Source organism: Peromyscus eremicus, chromosome 13, assembly GCF_949786415.1.
Source record: "Peromyscus eremicus chromosome 13, PerEre_H2_v1, whole genome shotgun sequence".
Classification (NCBI taxonomy): Eukaryota; Metazoa; Chordata; class Mammalia; order Rodentia; family Cricetidae; genus Peromyscus; species Peromyscus eremicus.
This window is the reverse complement of record NC_081429.1, coordinates 5867740-5894463: the sequence shown is the minus strand read 5'-3', so window position 1 is coordinate 5894463 and position 26724 is coordinate 5867740. Positions and strand designations below refer to the sequence as shown.

The window sequence follows — 26724 nt, the reverse complement described above, 5'->3', positions numbered from 1 at the left end:
AATCACTTTATTGCAGTAATCAATCCTCCCACATAGTAAAAGACCCTGCATGTATCTCTAGCCTGGCGGCTAGGTCCCGGGAGTGGCAAGTTAGTCTAATGGCACCTGTCAGACACAGAGAGCAGGCTCCAGAGAGCGACACCCGTCAGTGCTATTAGCCACTTACAATTTTATCTTTCCTTATATTGACTTATATTTGTGTCAACAGACTGTCTTAACACACCTGTATCACATAACACAAAACTGTCCTGGATCTGACACAAGGTCTTTCTGAAAACTGTGTCTAACCCATATAAACCCTGGGACTCCAAACATCAGTGAGAAGAGCCTGTACAGGCTGAGAAAGCCCAGTGAGGCATCCTGGGAAGGTGGGCTATTTCTTATTTCTATCCTTTCACCCTAAAGCTCTGAAGTTAGGAATCCAGGAAAACCAACCACACATCTGTCCAGAGCCTCTGTGTATGTCTTAAAACAAGGTTTTAACCATTTTGCTTCTGCCTGTGCTAACAGAGACATCTCATCTAAGACCAGCCATGTATTCTAAGACAGGGAAACTGTTTCTCGTAATATCAATTTTAAAGTTACTTTTCCTACAGCCAACTCAAAATCAATAGCTATGAGACAGAAAGCATCTGTGGGTGTTGCCACCTCTAATTCTCTTTATACTCATGAACTCCAAACCATTATGGCCTACATTTAAAGGAAGTCATTGAGGTGTCTGGTGATGCTGATGATGTTTCAGGTCTGCAGAGGCTTAAGTCTGGGGTGGTAAAAGCAGCTTGGTACTGGCACGGGCCTCGTGTTCCTCAGTTTAGCCAAGCTCAGGCTTTGCTCTCAAACAGCAGCCAGCTGCATGCAGCTGTAGGGAGCCCCTGACCTCACACTTCACATTTCACAACAAGCTCTGTTCTCCCTTCCTAACAATAAAATTTCTAAGTCCTGCAAAGCCACCTGAGCCCCAAAGTAAGCTTAGGCAAGGCAGGATGTGCCTGGCCCTGGCACTATTCACAAAGGGAAACCATGGCATCTGGGGTACCCCACCATAACTTCCGAGCAGGGATTTTCACATAACACAACTGATATCCTTTAAGAGCTGGTTTATTAGTTATGTGTATTTATGTCTTGTATGAGTATGTGCATGAGTGCAGGTGCCTGTGGAGGCCAAAGGCATCAGAACCCTCTGGCACTGATGTTCCGGGACATTATGAACTGCCTGATGTAGGTGCTAGGAACTGGGTCCTCTGCAAGAACAGTTATATATTCTTTTTGTTTGTTTGTTTGTTTGTTTTTGTTTTTCGAGACAGGGTTTCTCTGTGTAGTTTTGGTGCCTGTCCTGGATCTCACTCTGTAGACCAGGCTGGCCTCGAACTCACAGAGATCCGCCTGGCTCTGCCTCCTGAGTGCTGGGATTCAAGGCGTGCGCCACCGCCGCCGCCGCCGCCACCACCCCCCCGCCAGTTATATACTCTTAACCACCTCTCTCTCCACCTCTGCCTCAACAACTGACATTCTAAGAAACAAATACATAAAAAACAAAACAAAGAAACCAAACCAAACCGTTGCACAGGATCCTGATGAAATGGTAAGACCTGAAGCTGGGGTTCTGCAACACGGCTGTGACAGCCACAGAACAGGCTGCTCCTAAGTCTTGAGGACAGTGACCTGACAGTTCTGACATCTTCAGCAACGGCAAAGATTTTATCTGGATGAAAGGTGTAGAGCTTTATTTACAAATACATACACACACATGATCCACAACTTTACAATAATGTGAGGCCCCAGAGGTCTGTGTATACGCATATGCTATGACCCAGTACACTTTTTTAAAAATGCTATTTTCAGTTTGGGTTTTGTTTTGTTTTTTCCCTTTTTCTGAGACAAGGTGTGATGTACACCAGTCCTCAAACTTGATATGTATCAGAGACTGATCCTCCTAATTGTACTTCCCAAGTGCTGGGATTAGAAACACATACCATCACACCCAGCTTGTGGGTTTTCTACATGACCCATACAGTTTGTGGTGATGGTCTGTCCACAGAGACAGCCACTAAGATCATTACTACAGTCATTACTATTAAAAACTTGTATCCCTGGGGGGCAAACTTCCAACACACTTAACACCTTTACTATTGCAAACCCACTTTCAAGTGTTTGTCCCAAAGGACGCATCAAAACCTCAAATGCTTTTAACTTGTACCTAGGTGCAGCTGAAGCATATTCACGCCAATCATGTCTGTGCTTCTCCCCCATCTCTGTAAGACAGGTACTTATCTGGAACCCAGGCAACTAATTACTGTTTTCTACCTAGTCCACAAAACAGAGATGCAAGCCTGCTTGTCAGAGTCAACAGGGACCTTTCAATTTTCACTTCCTCTGTGCAAATGACACAACAGCCACTTCATGCAAACCAACTCTTTTTTTCTTCTTTTATTTATTTTCATGGGTGAGTTTGCCAACTGGCCCTGTGGTCCATGTGGGGAGGTCAGAGGGCAACCTGTGGGAGTCCTCTTTCACCTAGTGGGCCATGGGGATCACACCTGATCACTAGCTTGGTGGCAAGTGCCTTTACCTGGCTGAGTCAATCTCACTGGCCCCCAAACTAACTCCTGCCATTTTCTGACACTTTAAAAGCATATTGGGAGGGAGGGGAAGCGAGAGGGATTAATGGTTGGAGCGGAGCAAGGCATGTTAAAACTAGACGGGTTCAAGGCAACTCAACCAACCAAGTCTGGTGACAGGTAACCTCCCAGCAAAACAAAGAAAACAAGCAGGCAAGCATGCCGTGGCAGGGTTGGCTCCAACCCTTCTCTGCTCTAGAACCATAGGCAGCAATATGAGAATAGTTTGTCTTCCACCGGTCCTCTGCCAAAGTTGGTGTTAATGTGAGCCTGGACCTACGGCAGTCAGCTGGCCTGCGAGGTCCAGCTGGGAGCAGCTCTTTCCAGGGTGGCGGGAGCCAGCTGGTATTGTAGAAACCACTATACTCCACTGCTTCTACCTTCGTGGGCAGCAGCAACATTTTTTTGTAATCGGAAGCAAGATTAAAGAGTTGTCCTAGTGAAATGCCAACCTCCCCCGCCACACACACACACACACACACACACACACACACACACTAGTGTAACAATTACTCGTCCGTGCCCAGTCTTTTCCCTCCAGGTGATAAACAGAAACCAGATCCATGTTTTGTGGTTTCAGGAGGTTTCTGACCCCCAAATGCTATCAATCATATGGCTAATTCACCGCCTTCAGTATCTACCCCCAGAAATTTCTCCACAAGACCCCAGTAGGCATGTGAGAGACAAGAGACACCTTTAGTTTCAGGATGGGCTGCAGGACTGGCCCCTCATTCCCTAGCATCCATTACCGGGCTTGCTTTCCCCAGTGACATGTGGAGGGAGAGGGGCCTGGATGCCTGTCATCCGCTCTCACTGACTATCAAAAGCTCCCTAGGTAGAACCACCCAAATCAGCCATCAGGGCACTCGGAGAGTGGAACCAACAGCAGCCTGCTGCGCTGAAGAAGGGGAGCAAGGATAGACTCGAGAGGAATGTGGGCTCGTCGTGGCTGGCCAGGAGCTGCACCTGCTATGCCCACCCCAACCCCCAACCTCGGTCTGAGCAAAGGCGCCTTCTAGCTCCATCCTGCTGATGGAGAGGGTTGAACTAGCAAGAGGAGCAGCAATTGGCCAGCCAGGTGATCTTACCCTAGTCAAGATCACTAAGACCAGGTGACAGACCCAGAACTGCTAAAGCACATAAAGCCTGGGGTGGTAGCATTCAGGACCACCCAGGCTGCCACCCAAGCTGGACATTGGGGAAGGCAGGTGTCCCCGCTACTCCAGGGCCCTAGTGTGCTCACACTTGCAGGCTGCCAGAGCGCAGGCCCAGCCCCCACAGCTCTCCTGCTTGTCCAAGAGCCTACCCCCACCTCCCCGCCACCCCCCGAGCTGCCCACCTCTGCGCGGGGACCCCTCGATGCTCTCTGCGCTGGACGAGTGTGTGTCGGCCGGGGCCCTCCGCAGGCTGAAGTAACCGCGGGAGCGCAGGGCACCGCTGCGGGGTGAGGGCCCGCCGTCCCTGCGCGCGAAGATGCCGCTGAAGAAGCGCAGCAGCCGGTGCTCCGAGGCTGCCCCAGGGCCAGCGGCCGCGGCCCGCGCACGCTCTAGCCGCTGCAGGTCGCTGTTGTCCAGCGTGCGGTTCTTGCTCTTGCTGCGCTCCCAGCGCTCCAGGTCCGAGAGCGCATCGTTCTTGCTGAGCACCTCGCCTACATCCAAGGTGTTGCGCTTCTCCGTCGCGGGCTGCGCTCCGGCCACCGGCTCCGAGGCGGCCTCTGCCTCGACCTCGTCGTCAGGCGCCCATGCCAGGCTCCCGGAGCTGCTGTGGCGCCTCCCGCCGCTCAGCGCAGGGCTCCGCGGCGCCTCGGGCTCGCTCCAGTGCCTGAAGCTGAGGCTCCGCCGCAGGGGCGCGGCCCGAGCCTCCTCCCCATCGGGGCTGCTGGGTCCCTCGGCCGAGGGGCTTCCCATCAGGTCCTCGGGCTCCGCGCCGCGTGTGCATGGCCGCAGCCGCCCGAGCTCCAGCTGCCCGGTGCTGCGTGTGCGGAAAGCGCGGAAGTCCCAGGCGCGCGGCCCGGCCTCAGGATCCTCAGCCGCCGCCTCCTCGGCCTCCTCTTCCAGTCGCCCGGGCGCGTCCGGAGAACGTGCGGGCCGGGGACGCCGAGCGGGGCGCGGAACAGGAGCGGCCAGCTGCTCCTTCCTGACCATGGTCACCGAGATGCGGTAGACGGTCTTCCTGGGGGGCGTCCCGCGCGGCATCGCGTCCGCGGGCGGCGACGCGGGCTCGCCGCTGCCGTCCAGCAGGTACATGTCCCCAGGGGCCGCGGCCGCCGCGCCGCTCTCCCAGGCCCGACTGCATCCAGCGCCGCCGGCCGTCGGGACGCGCGCCGCGGGCGCAGGGCCGGCCAGGTGCAGAGCCCGGGCCGGCAGGGAGAGGCGCCCACGCCCCCCGCGCGCAGCGAGGCCCGCGCTTAGGCTGCGGGAACAGCGCCCCTGGAGTCCGCCCGCCCGCGCGCCACGCGGCCCGAGTGCCGGGGTCCGCGCCCGGGGAGCCGAGCCATGGGGGGCCGGGCAGGCGCTCAGGCGCGGAACCCGCCTCGCCGGCAGGTGCGGCCTGGGCGCGCAGGGCCCACTGCGGGCGGCGATGCCCGCGGCTTCATTGTCTAGGGCGCGGGGCCCAAGCGCATCCCACGGCCTTTTCCTGCACAGCTCGGCGGTCCCGCAGCCTCCGCCTCTCCCGGGGATCGGGGCACGCGGGTTGCTGCGCCGGCCGCGGTCGGTCGAGGGACGGGCGGGCGGGCGGCGGTTTAAAATGGAAATGCGCGCCGGGGCGGGGCGGGCGGGCGGAGGCCGACGTGCGGAGACTGCGGGCCGCGCGCCCAGCGGGGCCAGCGGGTCCCGGGAGCGCGGAGGCGGCGGCGAGCGCGGCGAAGGGAAGGCCCAAGCGCTGGGCTGGATCCCTGCCCCGCGGAGCGGATCAACCCTGCGCAGTAAACCTACACCACTCTCCAGGACCTGCTGCAGGGTCATCTGAGGCCTCCACTATCCGTGCAGCTTAGAAGATGAAAACTCAAAGGACTTGCTGGAAAATATTCCCGAGGCTGAGGCAGGAGGATCGTGAGTTTGAGGCTAGTAATTCCAGACCACCCATCCACAAGGAGAGACCAGATCTCAACAATAATAGATTTCTTTGAAACATGTAACCTCTAACAGGGAATTCCTAGAAAACAAGAGAAGCTGTTAAGAGAACTGACTCTTCTAGATCGGGTTTGGTTCCCACATCCCACATAAGGGGATCACAACCATCTGTAACTCCAGTTCCAGGGGACCTGACGCCCTCTTGTGACCTCCAAGGGTACCTGGTGTGCTTGGTACACATAAATTCAAGCAAATACACATAAATAAAAAAATTAATTTTTAAAAGAAGATAACAACAAAAAGTCACTCCCCGAGGCACTGGGCCAGTGTGTCTAAGATAATTTATAAGTTATTTTCCAAAATATAAGTCTGCTACCTGAGTAGCAGGCTTAGAAGCAGGAAGAGAGACTTGCCAGGCTCCTCTCCCTCCTAACCATCTGGGTTCTCCAACGGTAAGGTGGAGGTAAGAGTTCTCTAGCTTAGATGAGCATTTTTGGGGTAACGAGCTGGTTACAACGCTATGAGCCCATTGCACTGCCCTTCACTCCCCTGCTTACTGCCCCTCACCTCCCACACGTGTTCATCTGGGACCCCACCTCCAAGTACTAGAGGATTTACATACAGGCATCCAGCCAGTTCAGACCATCCTGAACACAGATGTACTGCCTCTGTTGTCTTGTTTACAGGGTCCAGGAGGAAAATGCAATATATATATATATACAGTGCCCACTAACCGGATGCTGATGGGGTCCTCTCTTGGCCTGAAAAGGCCAGAGTTCCCTGGAGGGTACACCTAGGCAAGGTGCAGCTGGCTGTGAAGTTCAGGCACTTCTCAGGTCTCTCCAGCTAGTATTGTAACCTCACTACACAACGTTGGGGGTATCTGCTGTGTTCGTGTCAGTGAAAGTGGTGTAAGAATGAATGGGTCAGGTCTCCTGAAAGAGACAGCAGTTTAAGAAACTGGGATTTTTAAAGAAAAAGATATCAGAAAAGTTTCTATATGGTTCATTTACTTATTGCCTGCATGTGGGTGTGCATGTGTGTGGGGGCGTGTATGTGTGCATGCACCTGTGAAGGCCAAGGGTGGATGACAGTATCCGTCCTCAATCACTCTTCATTTTATATGTTAAGGCAGGGTCTCTCACTTGAACCCTGAACTTGATCTGGCTAGTCGAGCTAGTCAGTTGTTCCAGGGATCCCCAATCTCTGTCCCCCAAGGGCTGGGATTACAGGTGGGTTGCCACATCCACCTGACATTTAAGTGGGTACAGGGGTTCAAGGTCCTGTCCTGGTGTTTGTATGGCAAGCACTTCTCCCACTGAACCATCTCTCCAAACTCCTTTTTTTTTTTTTTTTTTAAGATGCTTGAAAACAGCTAACCACCACCAGTGACTTCTACCTCAATCATATGACCCTTCCATCAGCCCCAGGCAACGTATAGCTTCTGTTTGAAACTCTTGATCTCTGCGGTGGTTCTTCAGACACATCATTCAAAGGTCAAGGTCATCTTACCCTCTGGTTCAATAAAGCAATTCTCTCAGATAAAACCCAAGAGACACCAACTATTCTAGGGTGGAAGCCAGGCATGAAACATCTATTAAAATGTCTAGATTCATCCTGGTCAGAGGATGTTGAGGCTCAGAGAGGGTGGAGACATGCCCCAAGACTACACAGCTCCTGGGTGAGAGCGGAACTCCTCAGTGCTCATACCTGCACTAATGTCTTCTGTTTCAGCAGCTTTATTAGCAAGGAAGAGCAAACAAAACATGAACGGTACTGGCCTAGAGTCCATTAAAAATTACACAAAACCCTGGTATTACCAGGAAGTATTATGAACATATTTTCATTGTTTTTCTATTGGTTCATCAAAGTGAGTGTGTGTGTGTGTGTGTGTGTGTGTATGTGTGTATAACATACAAAAACACAAGGCAGGGTCTCATGCGTCAAGGAATTCACAAACTTATAAAAATGATGGTTATAGTTCTAAAAAGACTGGAGGACAATGTCAGAGAGGACAACAGTAACCATCGCGCTGTCCAGCTAATAAATTAGTACACCAGGACCTGGCAACAGTCTAACCTTACAGCTGTGGCTGTACAAATGCCCGGCTCACCAGGTCTGCAAGCTGAGAAATAGGAGCTGCACACTGTGGAAGGAGAGAGCCTTGCGAGGGGCAAAGGTAGGGATCCAGGCTCACTGGAGCCTGAGGCTAACTCTCAGTGTGCAAGATGGGGCTTCTTGAAAATGCCCACGTGAACCTTAACATCTACTGCATAGTGAAGACAGGGAAATACACTTCCTTATTACCTGAGGCATACTCAGAGCCGAAATGAGGTGTTGGGGGAGGGGGTGGTGGGGTGGGAGGTGCCTTTGCATTCCTTTAGAGCTGAAATACTAGATAGTGCCAGGCCATTCCTCTTTCTTGGCATGGAATCCATCCCGGGTTTTGTGCTTTGCCATACTAGGATGCAAGCTGCAGAGTAGAAGAATCCATTCCATCCACCTCAGATGACACACAGTCTCCCAGGAAGACTCAGAGCACCCAGCCAGCCAAGCTGCTGCTCTCTCTCAGCACTCTCCCCAGGAGGAAGCACAGGCTCCACACACAAGTCCTGGAGACTCCCCTGAAGACCTAGATATCCTGGTCACGGCACATGGCCTCTCCCCACAGCCCTGGAGACTTGGGCTCTCCCAGTCTCAGAAGACACAGGATCCTGAGCCTGTCACTCCAAAACCTAAATCCCCTGCACAAAGCCAGACCTGCCTCTGCTAAAAGAAAACGCTTCCCATGGCATGCTGAGTGTTCCTGGGGTATTCTGTTGAGTGTTCTTAAATGGATACTACCAGACCACATCATGGATCTTCTACACCATACAGCAACACACACACACACACACACACACACACACACACACACACACACACACACACACACACACACACTGTGTCCTTGATCTCTTTGATCCATCCTTCAAAAGCACATGGGCAGGGCCTGAGCACTGCAGGGACAGCTACCTAAATAAGAAAGCCCTAGAGGATCCAAATAGCCCTTCCAATGCCCCAACCCTTGGAGGAGCCTTTGGTCACCCTCCATGTCCTATATCCAGTGCCATTTCTAGCAGGCCATCAATTAAGCCTCCTTTGTGAACATTAGATTTTGCCCAGTGTTGGTTAGGAAAGCCTAGAAGCCTTATTTAAAGGATCTTCTCTATGCGAGTCAGCAGAGGCCATCTGCTTCACAGGCCGACTTTCCAAAAAACACAACTTGATAGCTAGTAATCAGGCACACTGTCTTTTAGATTCATGTCTGTTGGCAGAAACCACCAAGCATGGTCCTCTCCTGGCCTGGGCACAGAAGCTGAGAGCCACAAAGAACTATTTGCTGGGTCTCAGGAGCTACCTTCTGGTAATTGGCTATCTGACAGGGAGATGCTGCAAGAAAAAAGACATGTATGTATCTGACTGACACTTCCGGATCTCAGCACGAGCCTCCATCCCATCCTAAAGGCTTTGGAAGGATTTCTGATTGGAGATCTGTCACGATGTGTTGGATGGCCTGGGTACCGTCCCTACCTAGGATGCTGCAGTCTGTAGGGACCCTACTTTTCATGTTTGATAAGCTGGAGGTTGCAAACAGAATCATGTCAGACCTGTTATTCCAGCTACCTGGGAGGCTAAGGAGGGACAGCAAATCTGAGGCTTGCTTGAGCCACAGAGAGAGTTCAAATTCCCCTGGGCAACTTAGCAAGACCCTGTCTGGAAACAAAACTACAGAGATGGAGTTGTAGCTCAGTCGTCTAGCAGGTGCAAGGCCCTGGGTTCGGTACCCAGAGCCATCTCCCCCAGAGAAAGGGGTGGAAAGGTAAAGGAAGCGTATCGGATCCTGGAAAGCTGGGCAGGAAGGGCAAGTGTGCTCTTCTTCAGGGCAGGGACATGCTGACTAGGCAAGCGGAAGGACCGTAGTCCTCTGAGCGCCATCACCCTTCCTCACTGTTCCTCATGCAGCAGCCACAGGAGCAAGGCTGCCAACAGGCCAGAGACACGGCGGAGAGTGGTCAGAATACCTGCAGGCAGATGCCTCCGTGGGCTTTTCAATGGTGACTGGGTGGTTCCTGGATGTCACCTCAGTGACAGTGCCACCATGGTTTAGGCATTAACAAGGATGGAAATCCGGTCAGGGCAGCTTACCAAAACCAAATTTGGCTTGACTCCAGGAAGATGGGTTTTGACTTCCACGTCCTGTCAGAAGGCAGTCTGGTAGGGATGAGTGGGTACCAATCCCCCAATGTGAGGGGAAGGACAGTGGAGAACAAGGGACCCTGCTGTGCCCCTGAGAGTATAGAGTCCAGCCCAGCCAGTGCCTCCTCTGGGCTGCCTTCCCAGGGATTCCTCGATGTCAGGAAAGCACCAGCTGAGTTGACAAACACACCTGCATGACGCAATGGGCAGGACTGGTGCCCTCTAGCTACAGAGGGCTCAGCCACCAAGCCAGGGAGTCCTGTTAGCCTTATCGGGTGCCGACAAACTTCAAACACGAGACCACCCTGCATTCACCTGCAGCTACTGGTGCAGGTGCCAGGGAGGCGGCCTCCAACGGTACGTAGGCCAGGCCCCGAGCTTGCGGCAGGGAGAAGGGGAACTGACGGGCAGGAGGTCACAGAGAGGCAGCGGGAAGCTGTTCACTAAGGCTGAGGCAAGTACCAAGTGCTGCAAGAAGGAAGTGTACGGCAGCCATGGTGCAGGGCACAGCAACACTGAGGGGACAGAGGTTCCAGGCCAGGCGTCCTCAGTGCTGTGACACTCAGCTGGCCAGTCCTTTGTTATAGGGCTTTCTTTCAGGCCTGACCTCTACTCACTTGATGCCGGTAACAACCTTCCCAGCTATACCAGGAAAAACGCCTCTAAGGGTTGTCAAATGTCTCCTGAGGACGAGACTGCCACGGATGGAGAAGGCCTGCTCCACAGGCACAACATTGAGTAGAAACACAGGACGCTTCCCGGCCACACCTTCCCACCTCTGCACAGGTTAACAGTACAGAGCAGCTCTAGGCGGGCTTTCTATAAGAGAGGCTGCCTTCTTTCCAGGAACCAGCCCCCCAACAGCTAGAGGAAGGCCACCCACCATCCTGTGAGGATGCACAGGTCACCCACTAAAATTTCTCTGAATGAACAAGTATCATGGCCGAGAATAAAACGCGGGGGAGGATTTTGTGGAAGTCTACACCGAGGCAACAATATGTTCATCTACAAAATAGCCCACGTTAGGTGTGGAGGGGTCAGGAAAGGCCAGCACTGACTGGCTTCTCCGAAGCCTTGGGATCCTCCACTGTCACCCTCACAGAGATGCCATCCTATGACACTGGAGACCACCAAGGAACAGAGGATAACAGCCTCCTTCCTGCGGGAGGGCCAGGGAGGAGCCCAAGTCCAGCCACAGCTTCCAGCCTGGAACAGTGTACCCAGAGGGCAATCCCAAACCGAGTAGAAACCTCACCTCCACTTTCTACCAGGCTCTACAGAGCACCTGCTGTGAGTAGCCTCGCTGTCACACATGGAAAGTGTTGTAGGTGTCAGTGAAGACCTCAGACAGCAGTCTGATCTATGAGCCATTACTTCACACAAATGAATTCAAGCAACACTCAGCACAGCCCCACTGAGAGTGACTCCCCAGGGGCTAGGCATGGGCACAGCCAGAGCACACCAAGGGATTCCCGCCCCATAGTCCCTGCCTCCAGCCTTCCACACACCAGCTCCGTGCACGTGCAGCCAAGGAAATGGAATCAGGAGCATCAACAAGGGGACACAGCCTTCAACGGCTGTGAAGCAGGCCCTGGTGTTGTGGGAACTCTTTCCCGAGAGGGCTGTGAACATCGACCCCTTTCTTTAGAGCACCAAAGACAAAGTACCGAGTACCGTTCCACTGATGAGCTGGCCGGGCTTTCAGAGCATGGATGAAGGGTTACTCCTACCAGCGCAGGTAACCCTAATGCAGCTGCACCACCATTACATCTCCCCTCAGCGTGAATGATGACTTGCCATAGACGCAGAGATAGGGCCCCCTTTCCGGTAGCCTTCTGCAGCCTATGGACTCTAGCACCTCCCAAAACCCCAAGGCCACATGCAATTGCAACAGAATGCCATACAATAGCTGTAAAGCACAGGACAGAAGCATTAAGACCCCGTGAGAATCCAGTGGACCTCCTCCATGAGAGGCACTCTTCTCTGAGCGACCATCCACAGTGAAAGAAGCCTGATCTTGAGGTTCTCATGCAAGCAGGCACAGCTGCTCTGATGAAGACAATGGCAGCTGGCAGAGAGGAAGACAGTACTCAGCAGGCGTTAGTAGAAAGCCAAGAAAGAATCCTTTCCAGTCACCTCACCTTTCTACATTGCGGGGTTTCACAGGTTTTCCTTTAGATCTGCTGACCTCAGAGATTTAGACACAGTGCTATTTACACGAAAATCAAAATCAAGGTACCAAATGATGCCCAAGGTCTGTGCAGATACACACAGAACCAGGCTTCCAGGAAAGCACATTCGATCGTTACCACTTCTGCACTTTGGTAGTTACCACTACCAGGTTGGGTTCTCTCTGGAATTCTCTATGACCAGAGGCTTCAAAGGAGGATCCATTCTCCCGTGCTAAACATCAAGAACTATCTAAGCTGCCTATTTAACTCAATCCCTCCCTCCCTCCCTCCCCTCCTCCCTCCCTCCCCTGGCAGCAGACATACCGTCACAACCCTGCCCCTGTCAACCAGGGGATCCCTTCAGTGCTCCTCCAGCTCCAAGGATGAACAAACTCAGGCAGTAGACATCAACCACTTCCCCTGGAGGTTTCAATTTGTATCCGAGCTCCTCGGAAGAGAAGGACAGGTGGCCGAATCCTGGCCGACACTAACAGAGACGAAAACATCCATAGCGTCTTATCCACCTGCCTCCCACCCGCTCCCAGGGGCCCTGTGCAGAGATCAAGCTAAGCATCTACAGTGGCAGGGCATGGAGTCCGGGGTGGAGGGCGTGAGGACAGAGGGCTTTGTCAGAAGCCCAGCCACACCACAGCCACTGAGCTTCTCTACACTCTGATGCTCAGCTAGCTACCTGCGACTCTTTCCAAAATCTTCCAGAAAGAAGGCAAACTGAAGGAGGAAGGTGAACTGAAGAGCAATGGGCGCCAGTTCAGTTACCCTTGACTTGTAACGGTTCTCCCACAACTCTGCACTTTGTCTCTCGGGGGATGTTAAAGATGGAGAACTAGCTGGGCACACACAGACAAAACTTCCAGGATCCAGGAACAGAGTGCCTGGCTCTGGGCACCGTTGGGCAGTGCCCTCTGCAGCAGGACTCCCGAGACACCGCGGCATGTTTGCAGTTAGGAACATGGAAAGCGGGGATAACCCTTTAACCTCCTAAGCCCACCTCAAGACCAGCCCACCACCAAAGCAGCCAGGGGTCTCAGACCACACCTGCCACCTCAGCTTCCCTCACTCCAGGCCTCCTTCCATGCCACACGGGGGACATGCCTAGAGCTGACAGGGCCCTGTAGTCCTGGCTTTCTCCTCACTATCCGGCAAAGAACAGGGGTCGGTCCTTACAGTCCCCAGCAGGCACTACTCTACCTGGCCCTGGCTACTCCAAGATACCACACCTGGTCATGGCCCAAAGGAGATTCTTTCAAACCCCAATTCAGACATGGCCTCTGGATCAGCACACTGGTGTCACCTGGGAACATGTCCCACCCCATCTTTATCCCTGGGAGGGGCACTCTAGGACATGTGCAGCAGCAAAATGTGTCACCCACAGGACTGGGGCCTCACTGTAGCCCTGGCCAGCTCTTCCGCACTCCAGTGACTTCAAGCTGCCTGTCCCCTCTTAGATGACCTCGGGTCATACATTTGAGTTGGCAGATGACTGTGTTGTTCACTATAGTCACCTCTTTTCCCTCAGACTCGTTCTCCACAAAGTGAAAGAGCTCTTCCACCTGCAGGTCTTCTGGCCAGCGCCCACCTCCCTCCGATCTAGGGGATCCCGCACTCCCTCACCCACTCCACACAGATGGATTTCCAAGCCCGGCCCAGCCTGGCCCATGCCTACCCTCAGCTCCCTTGCCAGGAACAGTCCTCAGTCCTGCTATCAGGGCTTCACGGTACAATTGTGCTCAGTGGCTACGTCCTGCCTACAGAGTAGAATGCACACTCTTCAAGTGGCACCAGACCGACACCTTCAGCCACACTGCAGAACACAGTGGCTGGGAGCAGGTTCCATGACTGGAATGATACGGGGCCAAGAGTCTGTGAAAACACGGCAGAGCTATGACAGCCAAATGGATAAATCTGATCTGGTGTACGGAGCGTTGATCTGGTGTGTGTTTAATGCAAGTGTCTGCCCCATTTCCTTACTAGCACACCTTTATCTCCTTTCTCAGCAAAATGGAGCTAAGTCCAACTCATCACCAGGGCCTGATACAGGTTCTTCTGCTGGCGCTGGCCATGCCCTCCCTGAAGAAGAGACACTCTTCCCTGTCTCTGCCCCAGGAACTTAACAACCTCCCACCTCCGTGGACAACAGCTTCACCCCTCCCCTACCAGTTTCCTGCTAGACAAATCCTGCTGGCAGATGGTTCAGGATCACTTCTGCAGGGCAGCAGTCCTGCCCCAATCATGTCGCAAACCAGGTCAGCTGACTTGCACTGCACCCCCATGATGCCCCTTTTTGGACCCCTCTCCCACAATGCACCTCACCACTGCATGGAAGTTTACCCACACAGTCTCCAGTGGTTAGGGACAGACACAGGGACGGAGAGATGGTGAGTCACTGACCACAAAAATCCTCAGCTGCAGCTGACCCTGGGAGGCCGCCCTCTGCGATAGCCTGTTCCTCCCTCGGTGGAAACCAGGAAAACATACTTAACTGTGTGTCCCAGGGGGAAGGGTTTCTCCAAATGTGACTGCCTATGGAGAGCCCAGGGTGATAGGCATCAGGGTTGGGTGCAGAGGCTCCAGGGAGCCCTTTACGTTCATATCCTAGTTGGGCACATGGCAGGGAGGACCCATGCCAGGCCCATCCTTGGCATTCCTAGCATTGGAAGTGGCTGTCTGGTCCACCAAGACTTGACATTCAAAGGATCTACAGAGATTCAGGCCCCGGGCTCAGAGGAGCCAGAGAAAAAGTCTTGGAACAACCTGGAGCTGCTTCAAAGGAGACTGGCAGTAGCTGTGCCCGAGAGCTGGTGGTGAAGCCTCATGCCCTCAGCCGCCAGCCAGCTCTGCACGGCTTTCCCAGTCACCACTGTCACTGCCCCAGGACACGGCAGGAGTGGTGACAGGTAGATACAGGGATCCCAAACTGGCTCCCAGAAAGTGGGGACCTCACCTGCTGCTCCCCTGGCTGTCAAAGGATTTCTAGAGAAGCAACAGTCACTGTGGGGAATTTCAGGCTAGAGAGGGTGGCAGAGAGAGACAGCAGAATGTTCCCCTGGGGACTTTTCTCAGGAGGATCCTGGAGAACTTGGGGTTTATATCCAGGGGGAACAAGAGCCTAATGCATCCCTGAGCAGCAGTGTGGCGAACATACTGAGCTCAGGAAGCAGGCTTCTGTAACCCTGCAGCATTCCCTGGTTATCATCAACCACCAACACGAGCAGGTAAACATGGGATTCACAACACTGCCAGCCCACCTGGCCTACCCTCCTGCCCTCCTGGCCAAGGGCAGACCTAAGCAGGAGGCAGCATGCAGCTAGTTCCTGTAAGGAGTGCATGAAGCACTTATACCTGGTCTGATTGAAATAAGGTACAAGAAAAGAGACCAGAGACTCCAAGGCCCCAAAGAGTATGCCACGTGGCTCTCAGTGAAACAGCTCATCTCTGGAAAGTAAGACCACTGCCAACCCAGCGTCATACTCCCAATCTCTCTGCAGCTAAGCTCCCTGTATTAGGGCTCAGCTTGCCCCTCCTGAGTGGCAGACCAGTATTTGAGAAGGGCATTCAAGGGCAGGTGTGGCTACTATGATCCCTATTTTATGAATAGGGAAAGTCGGGGATTCTAACTGTGCCTGGCTCCCACAGAAGATGATGGAAACTGGCTCAGGCCCAACAACCCATGGGAATCATGTTTCAACTATTTGCTGGGCCGCCCTACCCCCACACCAAACTCCAACTCCTAATTTGAAAGGGTGTACTGAGTGTTACATGGTTGCATCTCCAGAACACTGGCCAGAACTAATGCAAAGTGCTCTACCAATCGTTGTTTTGTTATATTGTAACTTTTAAGAGAATAAGAACGAGGGGAAAGGTCAACCCATGCTTTGTTAGAGCTGCAACTTTGTTACCAATCTGTCCGATGAGTGGTCAGCTTTGGCAGACGCAGAATGCATGGAATCTGTGATTCTGCAGGCCCAAGTGTAAGCAAGAAGGAAGAGGAAGGAGGAAATGGTAGAGAGGAGGAACCGAGAGAAGGGAGGAAACAGCATGGAGAAAGAAGTTGCAGAACAAGCAGACAGAAATGGTAACTGAATGAAAACATGGAAGCAGGTGGCCAGGGCCGGAGCTCAGGAAGGGAGGAGACCAGGGTCAAGCCCTAAGGTTAGGACAGTCCCCAAGATCATACCCCATTCCCCTTGCCCTACTGAGCTCCTAGAGTGAAACCAACCAGGCTCTGAAACTACCCCCTGTTGGCTTTCCACTGGCTTCTGCCCTAATCCCTCATGCACCCCTCCATCCCATAGCCCCCATGCCAAGTCCACACCCTGCCAGGGTATCTGCTGTCCTGCCCACCCTACCCTCTGCCACTGTAGGGCCCCAGGCTATACTGGGCTGGGCTCTGGCACTGATCCTCCCAGGCTCCGCCCCCAGCTTGGAGGGCAGTAAGAAGGTCTCCCAATTGCCAACTTCCCTTCCCTAAATCGGAAACATTCACTTATAAAGCCATAAATTCTTTCCCACAGAGGCATTCCGGATATAATTAGAGCCCTACCCAGGCCTGGGCACGAGAGGAATTGCTTGTTCCTCTGAACATATACAGACTCTTGCAGGTGCCAAGGGCAGCTACTCTATTATTTCTGCTAGTACAGGCATTTCTCACCCTATAGGTCACGACACCCCTGGGGGAGGGCAAAGGACCTTTTCACAGGGGTCACCTAAGACCACCAGAAAACACAGATATTTATTATGATTCATAACAGTAGCAAAATTACAGTTATGAAGTAGCAACAAAAATAATTTTATGGTTGGGGGTCACCACAACACGAGGAACTGTATTAAAGGGTCGCAGCATTAGGGAGGTTGAGAACCACTGTGCTAATGGAAGCCCTTGCACTAAGAGAAAAAGATGCACACATTCTGCAGGTAGGAAAGGAACATAGAATGGAAAAACTTGCATGAATATGGAGCTGCTCACCAATATCTTAATGGCCCCGGCAAGAGCCACCCTTGGTTAGCCAGGGCCACCCTAACAAAGTTCTACAGGCTGGGGCTTCAATGATGGGTGAAAGATGTTCATAGCTCTGTAAGGTGGAGTCCAAGACCAAGACATAGGCAGAATCAGGGTCCCTCTTAGCTAGTGGATGTTGTAGGTTACCGATGTGTCACATGACCCCTTCCATCATGGCCTCCCCCATGTCTATCATGTTCTGATTTCTCAGAGCCATCAGTCCTACTGGACAAGGGCCTCATGTTAACCACCTTGTTAAAGTCTATCTCTAAATGCAGTCACATTTTAAGGAACTTGGAGCTCGGACAGCAGCATGCAACCTTTGGGATCAACAAATGCAGCCCACAGCAGTCACCATCTGTTTCCTTGGTTACCAAATGACTGACAGAAGTACCCTAAGGAAGGTTTACTGGACTCAAAGTTCAGGTTACTAGACCATCATGGCATAAGAACGAGATGCAGCTGGTCGCATCACATCTGTAGTTCTTTTTCAATTCAGTCTGGGACCTCAACATATGGAATGACGCTCTCCACACTTAGGGTGAGTCTTCCCACCTCAATTAACCCATCTAGAATATCATTCACAGTCAGGCCAAAGGCTTATCTTCCAGCTGATTCGAGATGCTGGCATGCTGACAATGCTAACCACACCTTCGTAATGTCTGAATACTACTGGGGGTCTTCTCAGTAAAAACTCAGGGCAACAGCAGCATAAACGGGGTGTGCGTGCGTGCGTGCGTGCGTGCGTGCGTGCGTGCGTGCGTGCAGCCGGTACCTGTGCTCCAGCAGCTAGAGGTCACCTTGAGATGGCAGGGAGACCTCTAGTCTCTCATAATGAAGTCCCCACCTCTCTGCTTAGAAGTAGCAGAGTCCCTTCACAGCTCAGAGTCACTGTCACCCATTTGGGAAGCTAGGAAACCAACTGCACCCAGGTGGGTTCGGGCAGCTTATCTAGACTCTCACTACCTCCTGATGAAAAGAAAAAAAAAAAAAAAAAACCAACAGATCCGTTTAAAGCCAGGCATGCCTTGCTCAAATGCTGTAACTGTGTTCAGCGACGCCAATGACAGAATCCTTGTGCAAAGCTTCTCCCTTGCTTTAAAGGCTGTGGAGTGACTGCCATACATTCATGCAAATCCAGTCTGAGGCTGGAATCCAAACCCAAGCACACTGGGCCTGCCCAGTAAGGCAGCTGCATCTTCCTGGATCCAGGTAACTGCCCCCACTAGGGCATGAGGAACCAAGACAGATGGTGGCAATATTCACTCCCTACATGTGGCCTCATTAGCCAGCAGCAGCAGACGCAGCCCTGGAGGCATCAGGATGGGGGCTGCAGGCTGCAGGGAAGGACAACCCTAGGAGCCTGGAAAGGCAAGACTGTTCGATGGTCTGCCTTCTCTGGACATGGCATTTCCTTGCCGTTCTTGGTTGGGCTGTGTTGCCAAGATAGTGATTTAGCAGGGAGAAACAAAGCTCTAATCACTGTCTGCCCCCTCCCATTTCTATAAATCCCTAGAGCAAAATCAGTCTCTTACTCCAACATCAATCACCCCAGGGCATTCAGAACAGCACCATAGGCACTCATGCGTACATGGGGGCAGGGGGAGGGGGTGTCGCACGACAGTGACACAGACCCACAGAGAGAAGGGGGAAAACAGGCACACACACCCAAAGGCCTTATAAGTCTCCACTGAACACATGTGTGCCAGTGAATCCTGTGAAATGTGTTAGAAATGCACGCCTGGCACTAAAGATTCCTTCCTCAGCAGATAAGGAACCCTGCTCTAATGCGCCCTGCAGAGCAGCATACTGAGCCAGGGCCCTGCCCCTGCGTGACTCACACACAACCTTGCCAGAGAAGCCCCATAACTGGCCTTAATTGATGAGATGAGAGCACTCAACATGGGTCTGCTAACCCAGCCACCTTCACTTTGGAAAGTGGGGGTGGAGAGGGCAACACTGAACACACACAGGGGAAAGACGCCCACGCAAGTAAGCTCTGCCCACTGAGCTTGACTTTCAAAGATGTCGCTGAACTCCACTGATCTTGAGGTCACCTATAAGCAGAGCCAGGACCTCACTTTGAGCCTGTCTGCTATCACATTCGCCTGCTCAGTCTGGTGATACACAAATGGAGCATCCCGGGCGCTGACCTCCCGATGGAATAAAGCGCTTTAAAGAACAAAAGCGGAAGCCACGGCCGCCTGTCTTCTGGCACCTGTACACCTCGGTAACTACTGTTCTCAGTTCCAGGATGAATTACATTTCAAAGCTGCCGCCTGCTTTTAAATCTATCCTGACCTTGTACTTCTAGATGAATACACAACTCAAAGAGAGGAGGGGGCTGCTCCGGATACAGCAGTAATTAATATTCTTCCTTCATGGAAGACATTTGTTTGAAACGATAGGATTCCATCAGAAAGTCATTTTCTTTCCGAGTTCGCCGGGCTTCCTATATGAATGCCAATAGCGGTGACAGAGAAGGACTGAGCCCACACTGTTTGCTCCTTGTAACTGTTTGACTTTGGCCTAGACACAGCTGGAAGGAACAACTCAGAGGTCCCAATAGACTATTTTGGATATTTTTACTCTAATTTGGAAACCATTTTGCCTACGTGTAAGATAAAGCAGAGATCCGAGGCAGGGAGCTTTCTGAACAAATTATAATCAAGCAATGTTATGCGGGAGGAAAAAGGAGTAGTCTTAAAGCTCCTGAGGGCTCAGTAAGAAGGCTGTCAACATGGGTGGCTGGGGGCACCACTGACTACTAATAACCACTGGTATCTAGTGCACGTCACATCAGATGTGTCACCATCTTGGGATCGCTCGTCCGCAGTTACACCCACACAGGGATGACCTTCACCTCGGCTGGCCCTCCACTTCACTTTGGTGTCTGTATGAGAACAGTGGTGTGCCTATGAAGGTCTTTCTTGTCATCCTGCCATCTATGGTAGGCATGACAAAGAACACGGAGCCTTCTTTCTTTAGTGACTGCACAGTAAACATTCAAGTGACAACGTCTCCTTCATCTCTCTGTTGTACTGTAGGTCCACAGCTAAGCAACCCCAGCTGTTTGGAAAGCTATGGTGATAATACACTGCTCAGGGAATGTGGGGTTCTTGCCCCAGATTCCCACACTGCAAAGGAGCTGGGGAGAGGACACCCATATGGCATTAAATATACAGCTGTAAACAGAATCCACCCCCTACCCCCATAGCCTTTCTTCACCTATTTAAATCTATGCTGAAGCGAGCATCCAACAGACTGCAAGGGCTGGACTACCCTGGGTAAGGTCTACTAAAGGCCACTTTCACGTTGTTTGTTTTATGTTTTGAGACAGGGTACTGGAGAAGGACCTTTGATTGCTGGTGCTCCTTCCTCCAGTTCCCGGGCTGAGACTGCAGACGTGCGGCACAGCGCTCAGCTTTCTGTGGCGCTGGGGACCAACCCAGGACTCTGCTGCGCACGGGAGGCATGCTCCAGTGAGCTACATCCCCAGCCCTAACAAAAGCTATGTTTAATTTTAAAACTTGCATGTAAACTGGCTTTTCAACAATTGTGTTTATGCTCTGAGCAAAAACATAAATAGCTTTTAAAAACTATCTTTACATCTAGCTCTGTGGTTTGCTCGTGCCTAACTATCTTGAAAAGCTTCCCCTCTACTTAACCCATCAATGGGGGACAACGGAGTTGAAGACAGCAGGTACCAAGCTGTGCATCCTCCCTTCTCATTTGGGAGAAGCAAGGTTTACGTGCTCTCGGCAATCAGTACCACTTCCTTCTCCTGGAAGGCAAACCAGCTTTGAGGGGCCTGTGATGCATCCATGGTCAGGGAGCTAACTCAGGGCTGGAGAGACATTCAAAGACATACCCCGCCACCACCACCCCCCCCCATGCACTCTGCTGAGCGGTCAGAGCACCATTACTGACAGTTTCTATGCTTTTGTTAAACTCTAGCCATAAGCTCTCTACCCATGAAGTTTTGGGGTTACAGACACCCACCCCCAATAATTTTGCCCTCTTCCCACAAGCAGCACTGTGACCCCACTGACAAGGTGACCTGGGGAGCTGCTCAGGTTTCCTCATGAGGCTGACAGACTAACGGAGGGCAAAGAACGTTCAGAGTAAACAGGAGGGCTTTGGGTGGGATAAGGGGACCAAATGGCCAGGGGGATATTTACTGATAAATATGGAAGTCAGGGTCCCACCACAGCCCACAGGAGCCAGCTGGGCTGTACCTCAAGAGACACTGTGCCTTTGATCGAGCTGAGAGCCTGTCAATAAACTCACTGCAGATACTGTCTATGCCACCTAGAACGCTGGTCAGCTAGACTCCTGCCTAGTCCAGGTATCTTTTAAATAAATGAAAATCAGCTGAGCCCCAACTTCACACTATCATCTAGAGTTATGAACCCCTGGTCTTCCTATCCCCATCAGGCCACCGTTAGAAACAGTTCAAGACACAGAAGGCATTAGGCTGAGAAGCTGTCCTCCTGGGTAGTACCTGGATGTCTTTACCCTCATGTCCATCCCTCCCGGTGGGTTCATGTCATCTGTACATCCATCAGTGGAAATCAACCCATAGTCATAGGAAAACTTTAATGACTTTCATTTCAGCAAGCTATCCCTGGGCCAAATCCTGTGACTCTTTTCTATAATTCTATTCCCAAACTTGGGGGGGGGGGTCGGCAGGCCCCACGTGAAGGCTGCTTCTGATATGAGCCCACCCCTCACCCATGCTAAGACCACGGGCCTGGACTCACTGAATCTTTATCTAGCGTTCCGTTTCTAACCCTGGCTTCTCCGGTCACTACAGGTATCTGAGATGAACTGGGTTTGCCCACTCGCCTGTGAGGAGTTTTGGGTTTGCATGTGGTCTGTTTGAACTCTCCAGGCACTTTTTTTGGGAACATCACCACAGACTTGTTTTCTTTAAATGTATCTAAACGGAGACTTGAGGGCGTCAGCAGAGGGCCACTGGGAGCTTGCTGCTGGTGGATATGTGGAGCAGTTTTCTCAGTGGTCTGGAGCTCCTCCTGTCTGTCGTCACCCATAAGCCACTTCACATCTTTTCCACCAGACTCCTCTGCTGCCCATAAAAGTCTCTTTATCCCTGCCATCTCTACCCATGCCAGCCTCCCGTCTCTGCCTCTGCTTTCTTAAAGCCTATGGCATCTAGTATTTATTCTCAGGAAGTCTCCTATCCACGTACTAACTGAGCCAAACCTTGCTCAGCTTCCAAGATCAGAGACGCGCAGTCAGGGTGGGATGGCTGCGGTCCCCAACCTTACTTCTGCAGCATGCACTGGCCCTTTCCAGGACACTGTCCTAGAATACATTCTTCTGAGCTTTTCACTCACTTAAAGCTGAGCTCAGGTTTGGAATCTGCAAAACCACACTTTCCCTATTCAGAAAAGTCGTAGTAGTTCTTTTCATTTTTTTTCTTGTGCCCCATTTGCTCCACTGAGGAGTGGAGTAGGAAGGAGGAGAGTAAGTGAGTTTATAAAACACATCCACCCACCTCCACACCTGCCACCAGGCCCCAAAGGCTCTCAAGCCACAGTGAGAGCCTATCCCATAACCCTGCTTAGAAGCAACCAAGAATATACTCAACTATTATATGCCAGGAGAAAGGGGTGGGTGGCATGTGGGTGGAATGGATGGGAGTGACAAACTCCTGGTGTAGCAACGGGCCGCCTTGCAATCTCCTTATGCATCCTCCAAGTCCAATCAACCCTTATTTCAGCCTTTACAATCCAAAGACCACCCTCTAATCAAAAACTGATTTCTTAACTAGATGTGAGGGCTCAAGCCAATGCTCCGAAGACTGAGCCAGAGGAAATGTTGTGAATCCAAGGCCAGCCTGGGCTATACAGAGAGCTGCCATGAATTCAAGGCCAGTCTGGGCTATATAGCAAATCCTGGACAACCAGGGAGGGATGCACAGAAAGATACAGCCTCCTCTTTCTCAAAAGAAAAAACATGAGTACTTATCTCTCTGATGATATGGTGCAGCCACACAGTTTCATTGACTGAAATCTGTCCCTTGCAAGTGCTGTAACCCAAGCTGGACACTAAAAGGCCACTCTTTGCAAGTACAAGGCACTCCTCAGTTGAAAACAGAGATACCCATGCCTGGAAGCAGGGGCTGCTGTGGCCCACCTGATTCCATGTTCTAGAGGTGTAGATTAGTAAATTCCAGCAAATCTGAAACTGCCGCGTGCAGACTAGGCTCTGCAAGAGAGAATGGAGGCTGGAGCAGCCCTAGGTGAGGCCTGGTGAGGGGAGGAGGTGGACACTGTCAGTTCCAAGGCCCTGAACAATGGTGAGGCAAAGCAAACCCTGAGATCTTTTACTAGCGGATCAGAAGTGGGAGGCGGGGAGGTGGAGTGACCTGAACAAGGAAGGCAAGAGACAGGGCAGGCAACGTTCACTTCAGCTGTTCCTCTCCCATGGTTAAAGCCACCGGCTTTTCGATGCCAGTTCCCAGCTGCCTGGTTTCTGAGAGGTCTGATAAGGAGAGCAGTGGAGGGGGCCAAGACACAAAACTGGAGTCAGGGTTACTACCTAACCCGTACTCCTGACCTCCTTCCTCCTTTGCTGACTGCCTGTGGTGAAGGAAAAGAACTAACTTAGCTCTATTGAGCCTAGATAACAAAACAAGGATAGGATTAGAACTAGGGAAGTAGCTGGGGGTAGGTAGAGAGCTCTAGGTACCAACATACACATTGCAAATTTAAAAAAGAAACTTTCAAAATAAAATAGGGTGCTACACAGATGGCTGGGCAGGTAAAACCACTTGGGGAACTAGCCCTGACAACCTGAGTTTAATTCTTGGAATCTATGTAGAAAGCCAAATGTAACCCCAGAAATCCTACAATGAGAGAGGCAAACAGACAGGAGAATCCCCCAGAAGGTCATGGGCCAGTTGTCCTGGAGCATGGAGCCTAGCAGAGGCAAGAGATCCTGCTCATAGGAGAGGTTGGTGAAAGAAGTTCTCTGACCTCCACACGTGCATGTGGCAACTGCATGTTTGTGCTCTCTCTCTCTCTCTCTCTCTCTCTCTCTCTCTCTCTCTGTCTCTCTCTCTCTCTCTGTCTCTCTCTCTCTCTCTCTCTCTCTCTCTCTCTCTCTCTCTCTCTCTCACACACACACACACACACACACACGTATCTTTTCAATGCTGAAATGAGACTAGAACAATTTGCTTGCTCATGGGCGCCCAAAGTTCAACCCTGTGAGCAGCAGAAGCTCTTGGGCCCCCACAATGTGGTCCTAGAACTGAAAACCTCTGAAAAGCAAGTTCAAAGGGACTGTGGGATCTGAGACCCTCACACCACTGGGACCCTCAGGTAAACGCCTCAGCAGATCATTTGAATACCTTTATGGTGGGGTGCAGAGTGCCTAATTACCAACTGGTAATTACACAATCCACTCACATCAGATTTTTTACAATGAAAGCCACCAGCCACCCTGGTGCTGCTGGGACAAACTCACTGCCAGAAACCCTGCCTTTCCACGACAACGAATTTCCTCTTGTCACAGTCATCTGGGAGCCCAGCCCCTGGCTTTTCTGGAACACTTTGGTTTACATCACTCAAGGTCTAAAGGTGGCCCCATGAAATGCTCCCCAACTAAGACTCCAGCACCGACCATTCCCCTATGAAAGGGGCACAAAGGTGGAGAGATCAGGGTGCGTAAGAAAACTGCAAGGCAAGGTGTATCAAACCTCCACCCCCCAGACATAGGACAGGCAAGTCCGCTTGTCAGACCTCCACTGGGAGAACAGAGCTCACGGGAATGCCTACCTTCCCAAAATGAAGAGGAAGATCCCATCAGCAAGGAGCAGCAGAGCCATAGCTGATGGCAGTCAATAAAATTATTCCCCAGGCACACGGAAGAGTCAGTGTCAACCACCTGCACCTCGAGCTCTGGTAAAAAGGCCTGGATGGCAAAACATCTTTGCAGCGGATTGTATTGATGGGTTGGGAACATGTCCACCTTGCGATGGGTTGTGCTCAGGTAACGAGAATATAGTATTATTGTGAAGGGTCCTTTCCTGGTGGTGTAACACGACACTCTCCACGTCCTCAATCCAGAATCGACAGTCTCTTGCCACCACTTCGAGTTACAGCAAAGGAAGGGCAGCTGTCAGATTCTGAAGTACCTTTCCCACACAGTAAAGTTCAGGTGAGAACCTCACTCAGGAAGTATAAATGCTCTCATAGCCAGAGGAAAGTCACCTTCCAGCTGGGCGTAGCTCAGTGGCAGGGTCCTTTGCCCAGCATGCACTGCACTGCAATAAAAAAAGGTTACCTTCCTCAGAATGCTTGGCAGAGTAGGAACATGACAGACGGGCAAGCTGCTCCCACACCAGTGGCCTCCTAGACAGACAACTGGACCGTCTCCCAGCCTCCCCTGCAGGCCCAGGTGGTCACTTGTGAGTTCTGATGGATGGAATGTGGGTGAGCACACTGTGCGCCCATCTAGACTCCTCCAATACATACACACTGCCCGTGTCCCCAGAGTACTCCTCCATTCACCGTGGGTGAACTGTGACTGGACAAGTGCAGCCCTGCAACTCGGGGCATCTCTTTGGACTTCAGTGAAGGACAATGAGCTTATACTTGGTTAGGCCACTGGGGTATGAAGGTTTCTGCTCCAATCTAATAAACACAGAGAGCTGGAACGGCCACTGCTGACAAGCACCTTCACCTGGACTAAAGCTACCTTCCTGAGCAACTGCTAAGCCACTGTGCCAGCCCACCTTTTGTTTCAGGAACAGTTAATCATTTTTCTATTTTAATTCCATACTGCCTTAAGACAAGGCACAGGTCTGAGGCCAGGCTCTGCTAATGCTGCCCTACTGCACCGGAACATGTTCTGTATAAGTGAAATCTGTAAAGGAAGCAGAGGTGGGCAGAGGCTTGTGATGTTCAGAGGGCGGGCACGCAGCCCAACAGAAGCCACAGAGCAAGGAGACAGGACTGAGCACCCATCTCTGATTCCAGTAACCAACGCTCTAAGCAGACTGTTTATTCCAAGCAGATGATGACGATGAGCTGCCAGGGGGTAAACTGGGGTGCGTCCCCCGGTTTCAGGGCGTAGACTCCTTGAAAACGCCTGTGCAAACACCAAGACATTCAGGGAATAAACATCAGGCATGGACTCTGGGAGAAGTCCCCACAGACAGACACACATCCGCCAACCCCTCACATGACAAGGATATCGGGAGGAGGCGCTATTGGCAGAGTGTTCTCTTCCCTCCTCCTCAATCTCCCTCATATTATCTAACCAGGAAGAAATCCAACTGTTCTTCCGGGCTCAGCCCATCCTCTCCTCCAGTCTCCAAGGATTACATCCTCTATTTCCCTAGCAGCATTGGCAGCCAGAGCTTCTGGAATCATCCTATGTCATCTTCAGGGCTAGCACTGTGGCTCCCAACAGTCCTTCAAAGCAGAGCATGAACTGCTTGGCAGTATGGTGTCCACCCCAACAACATAGCCAGGGAGCCGTCTTCCTGCTCACTCCAGACCTCCTCTGTGACACAGCCAATGAATACAAGCAGCACACATCACAGCCTCTGTCCTCTACTTCCTTTGACT

General features: G+C 51.9%; 1 protein-coding gene across 6 annotated transcripts in view; it reads right to left on the bottom strand.

Annotated features, from left to right (window-relative positions):
- Agap1 (ArfGAP with GTPase domain, ankyrin repeat and PH domain 1) overlaps positions 1-26724 on the bottom strand; it is a 437938-nt gene that overhangs the window by 299279 nt on the left and 111935 nt on the right. For 2 of the 6 annotated variants that reach the window (XM_059278336.1, XM_059278337.1), the window contains exon 1: positions 3958-4831. The exons of 2 other annotated variants lie outside the window; for them this stretch is intronic. In XM_059278336.1, the coding sequence (XP_059134319.1) occupies positions 3958-4813 (856 nt within the window). In that variant the 5' untranslated portion in view covers positions 4814-4831. Of the gene's footprint in view, positions 1-3957; positions 4839-26724 lie in introns of those variants that run through there. 2 more of the 6 variants (XM_059278340.1, XM_059278335.1) reach the window with 2 other exon arrangements.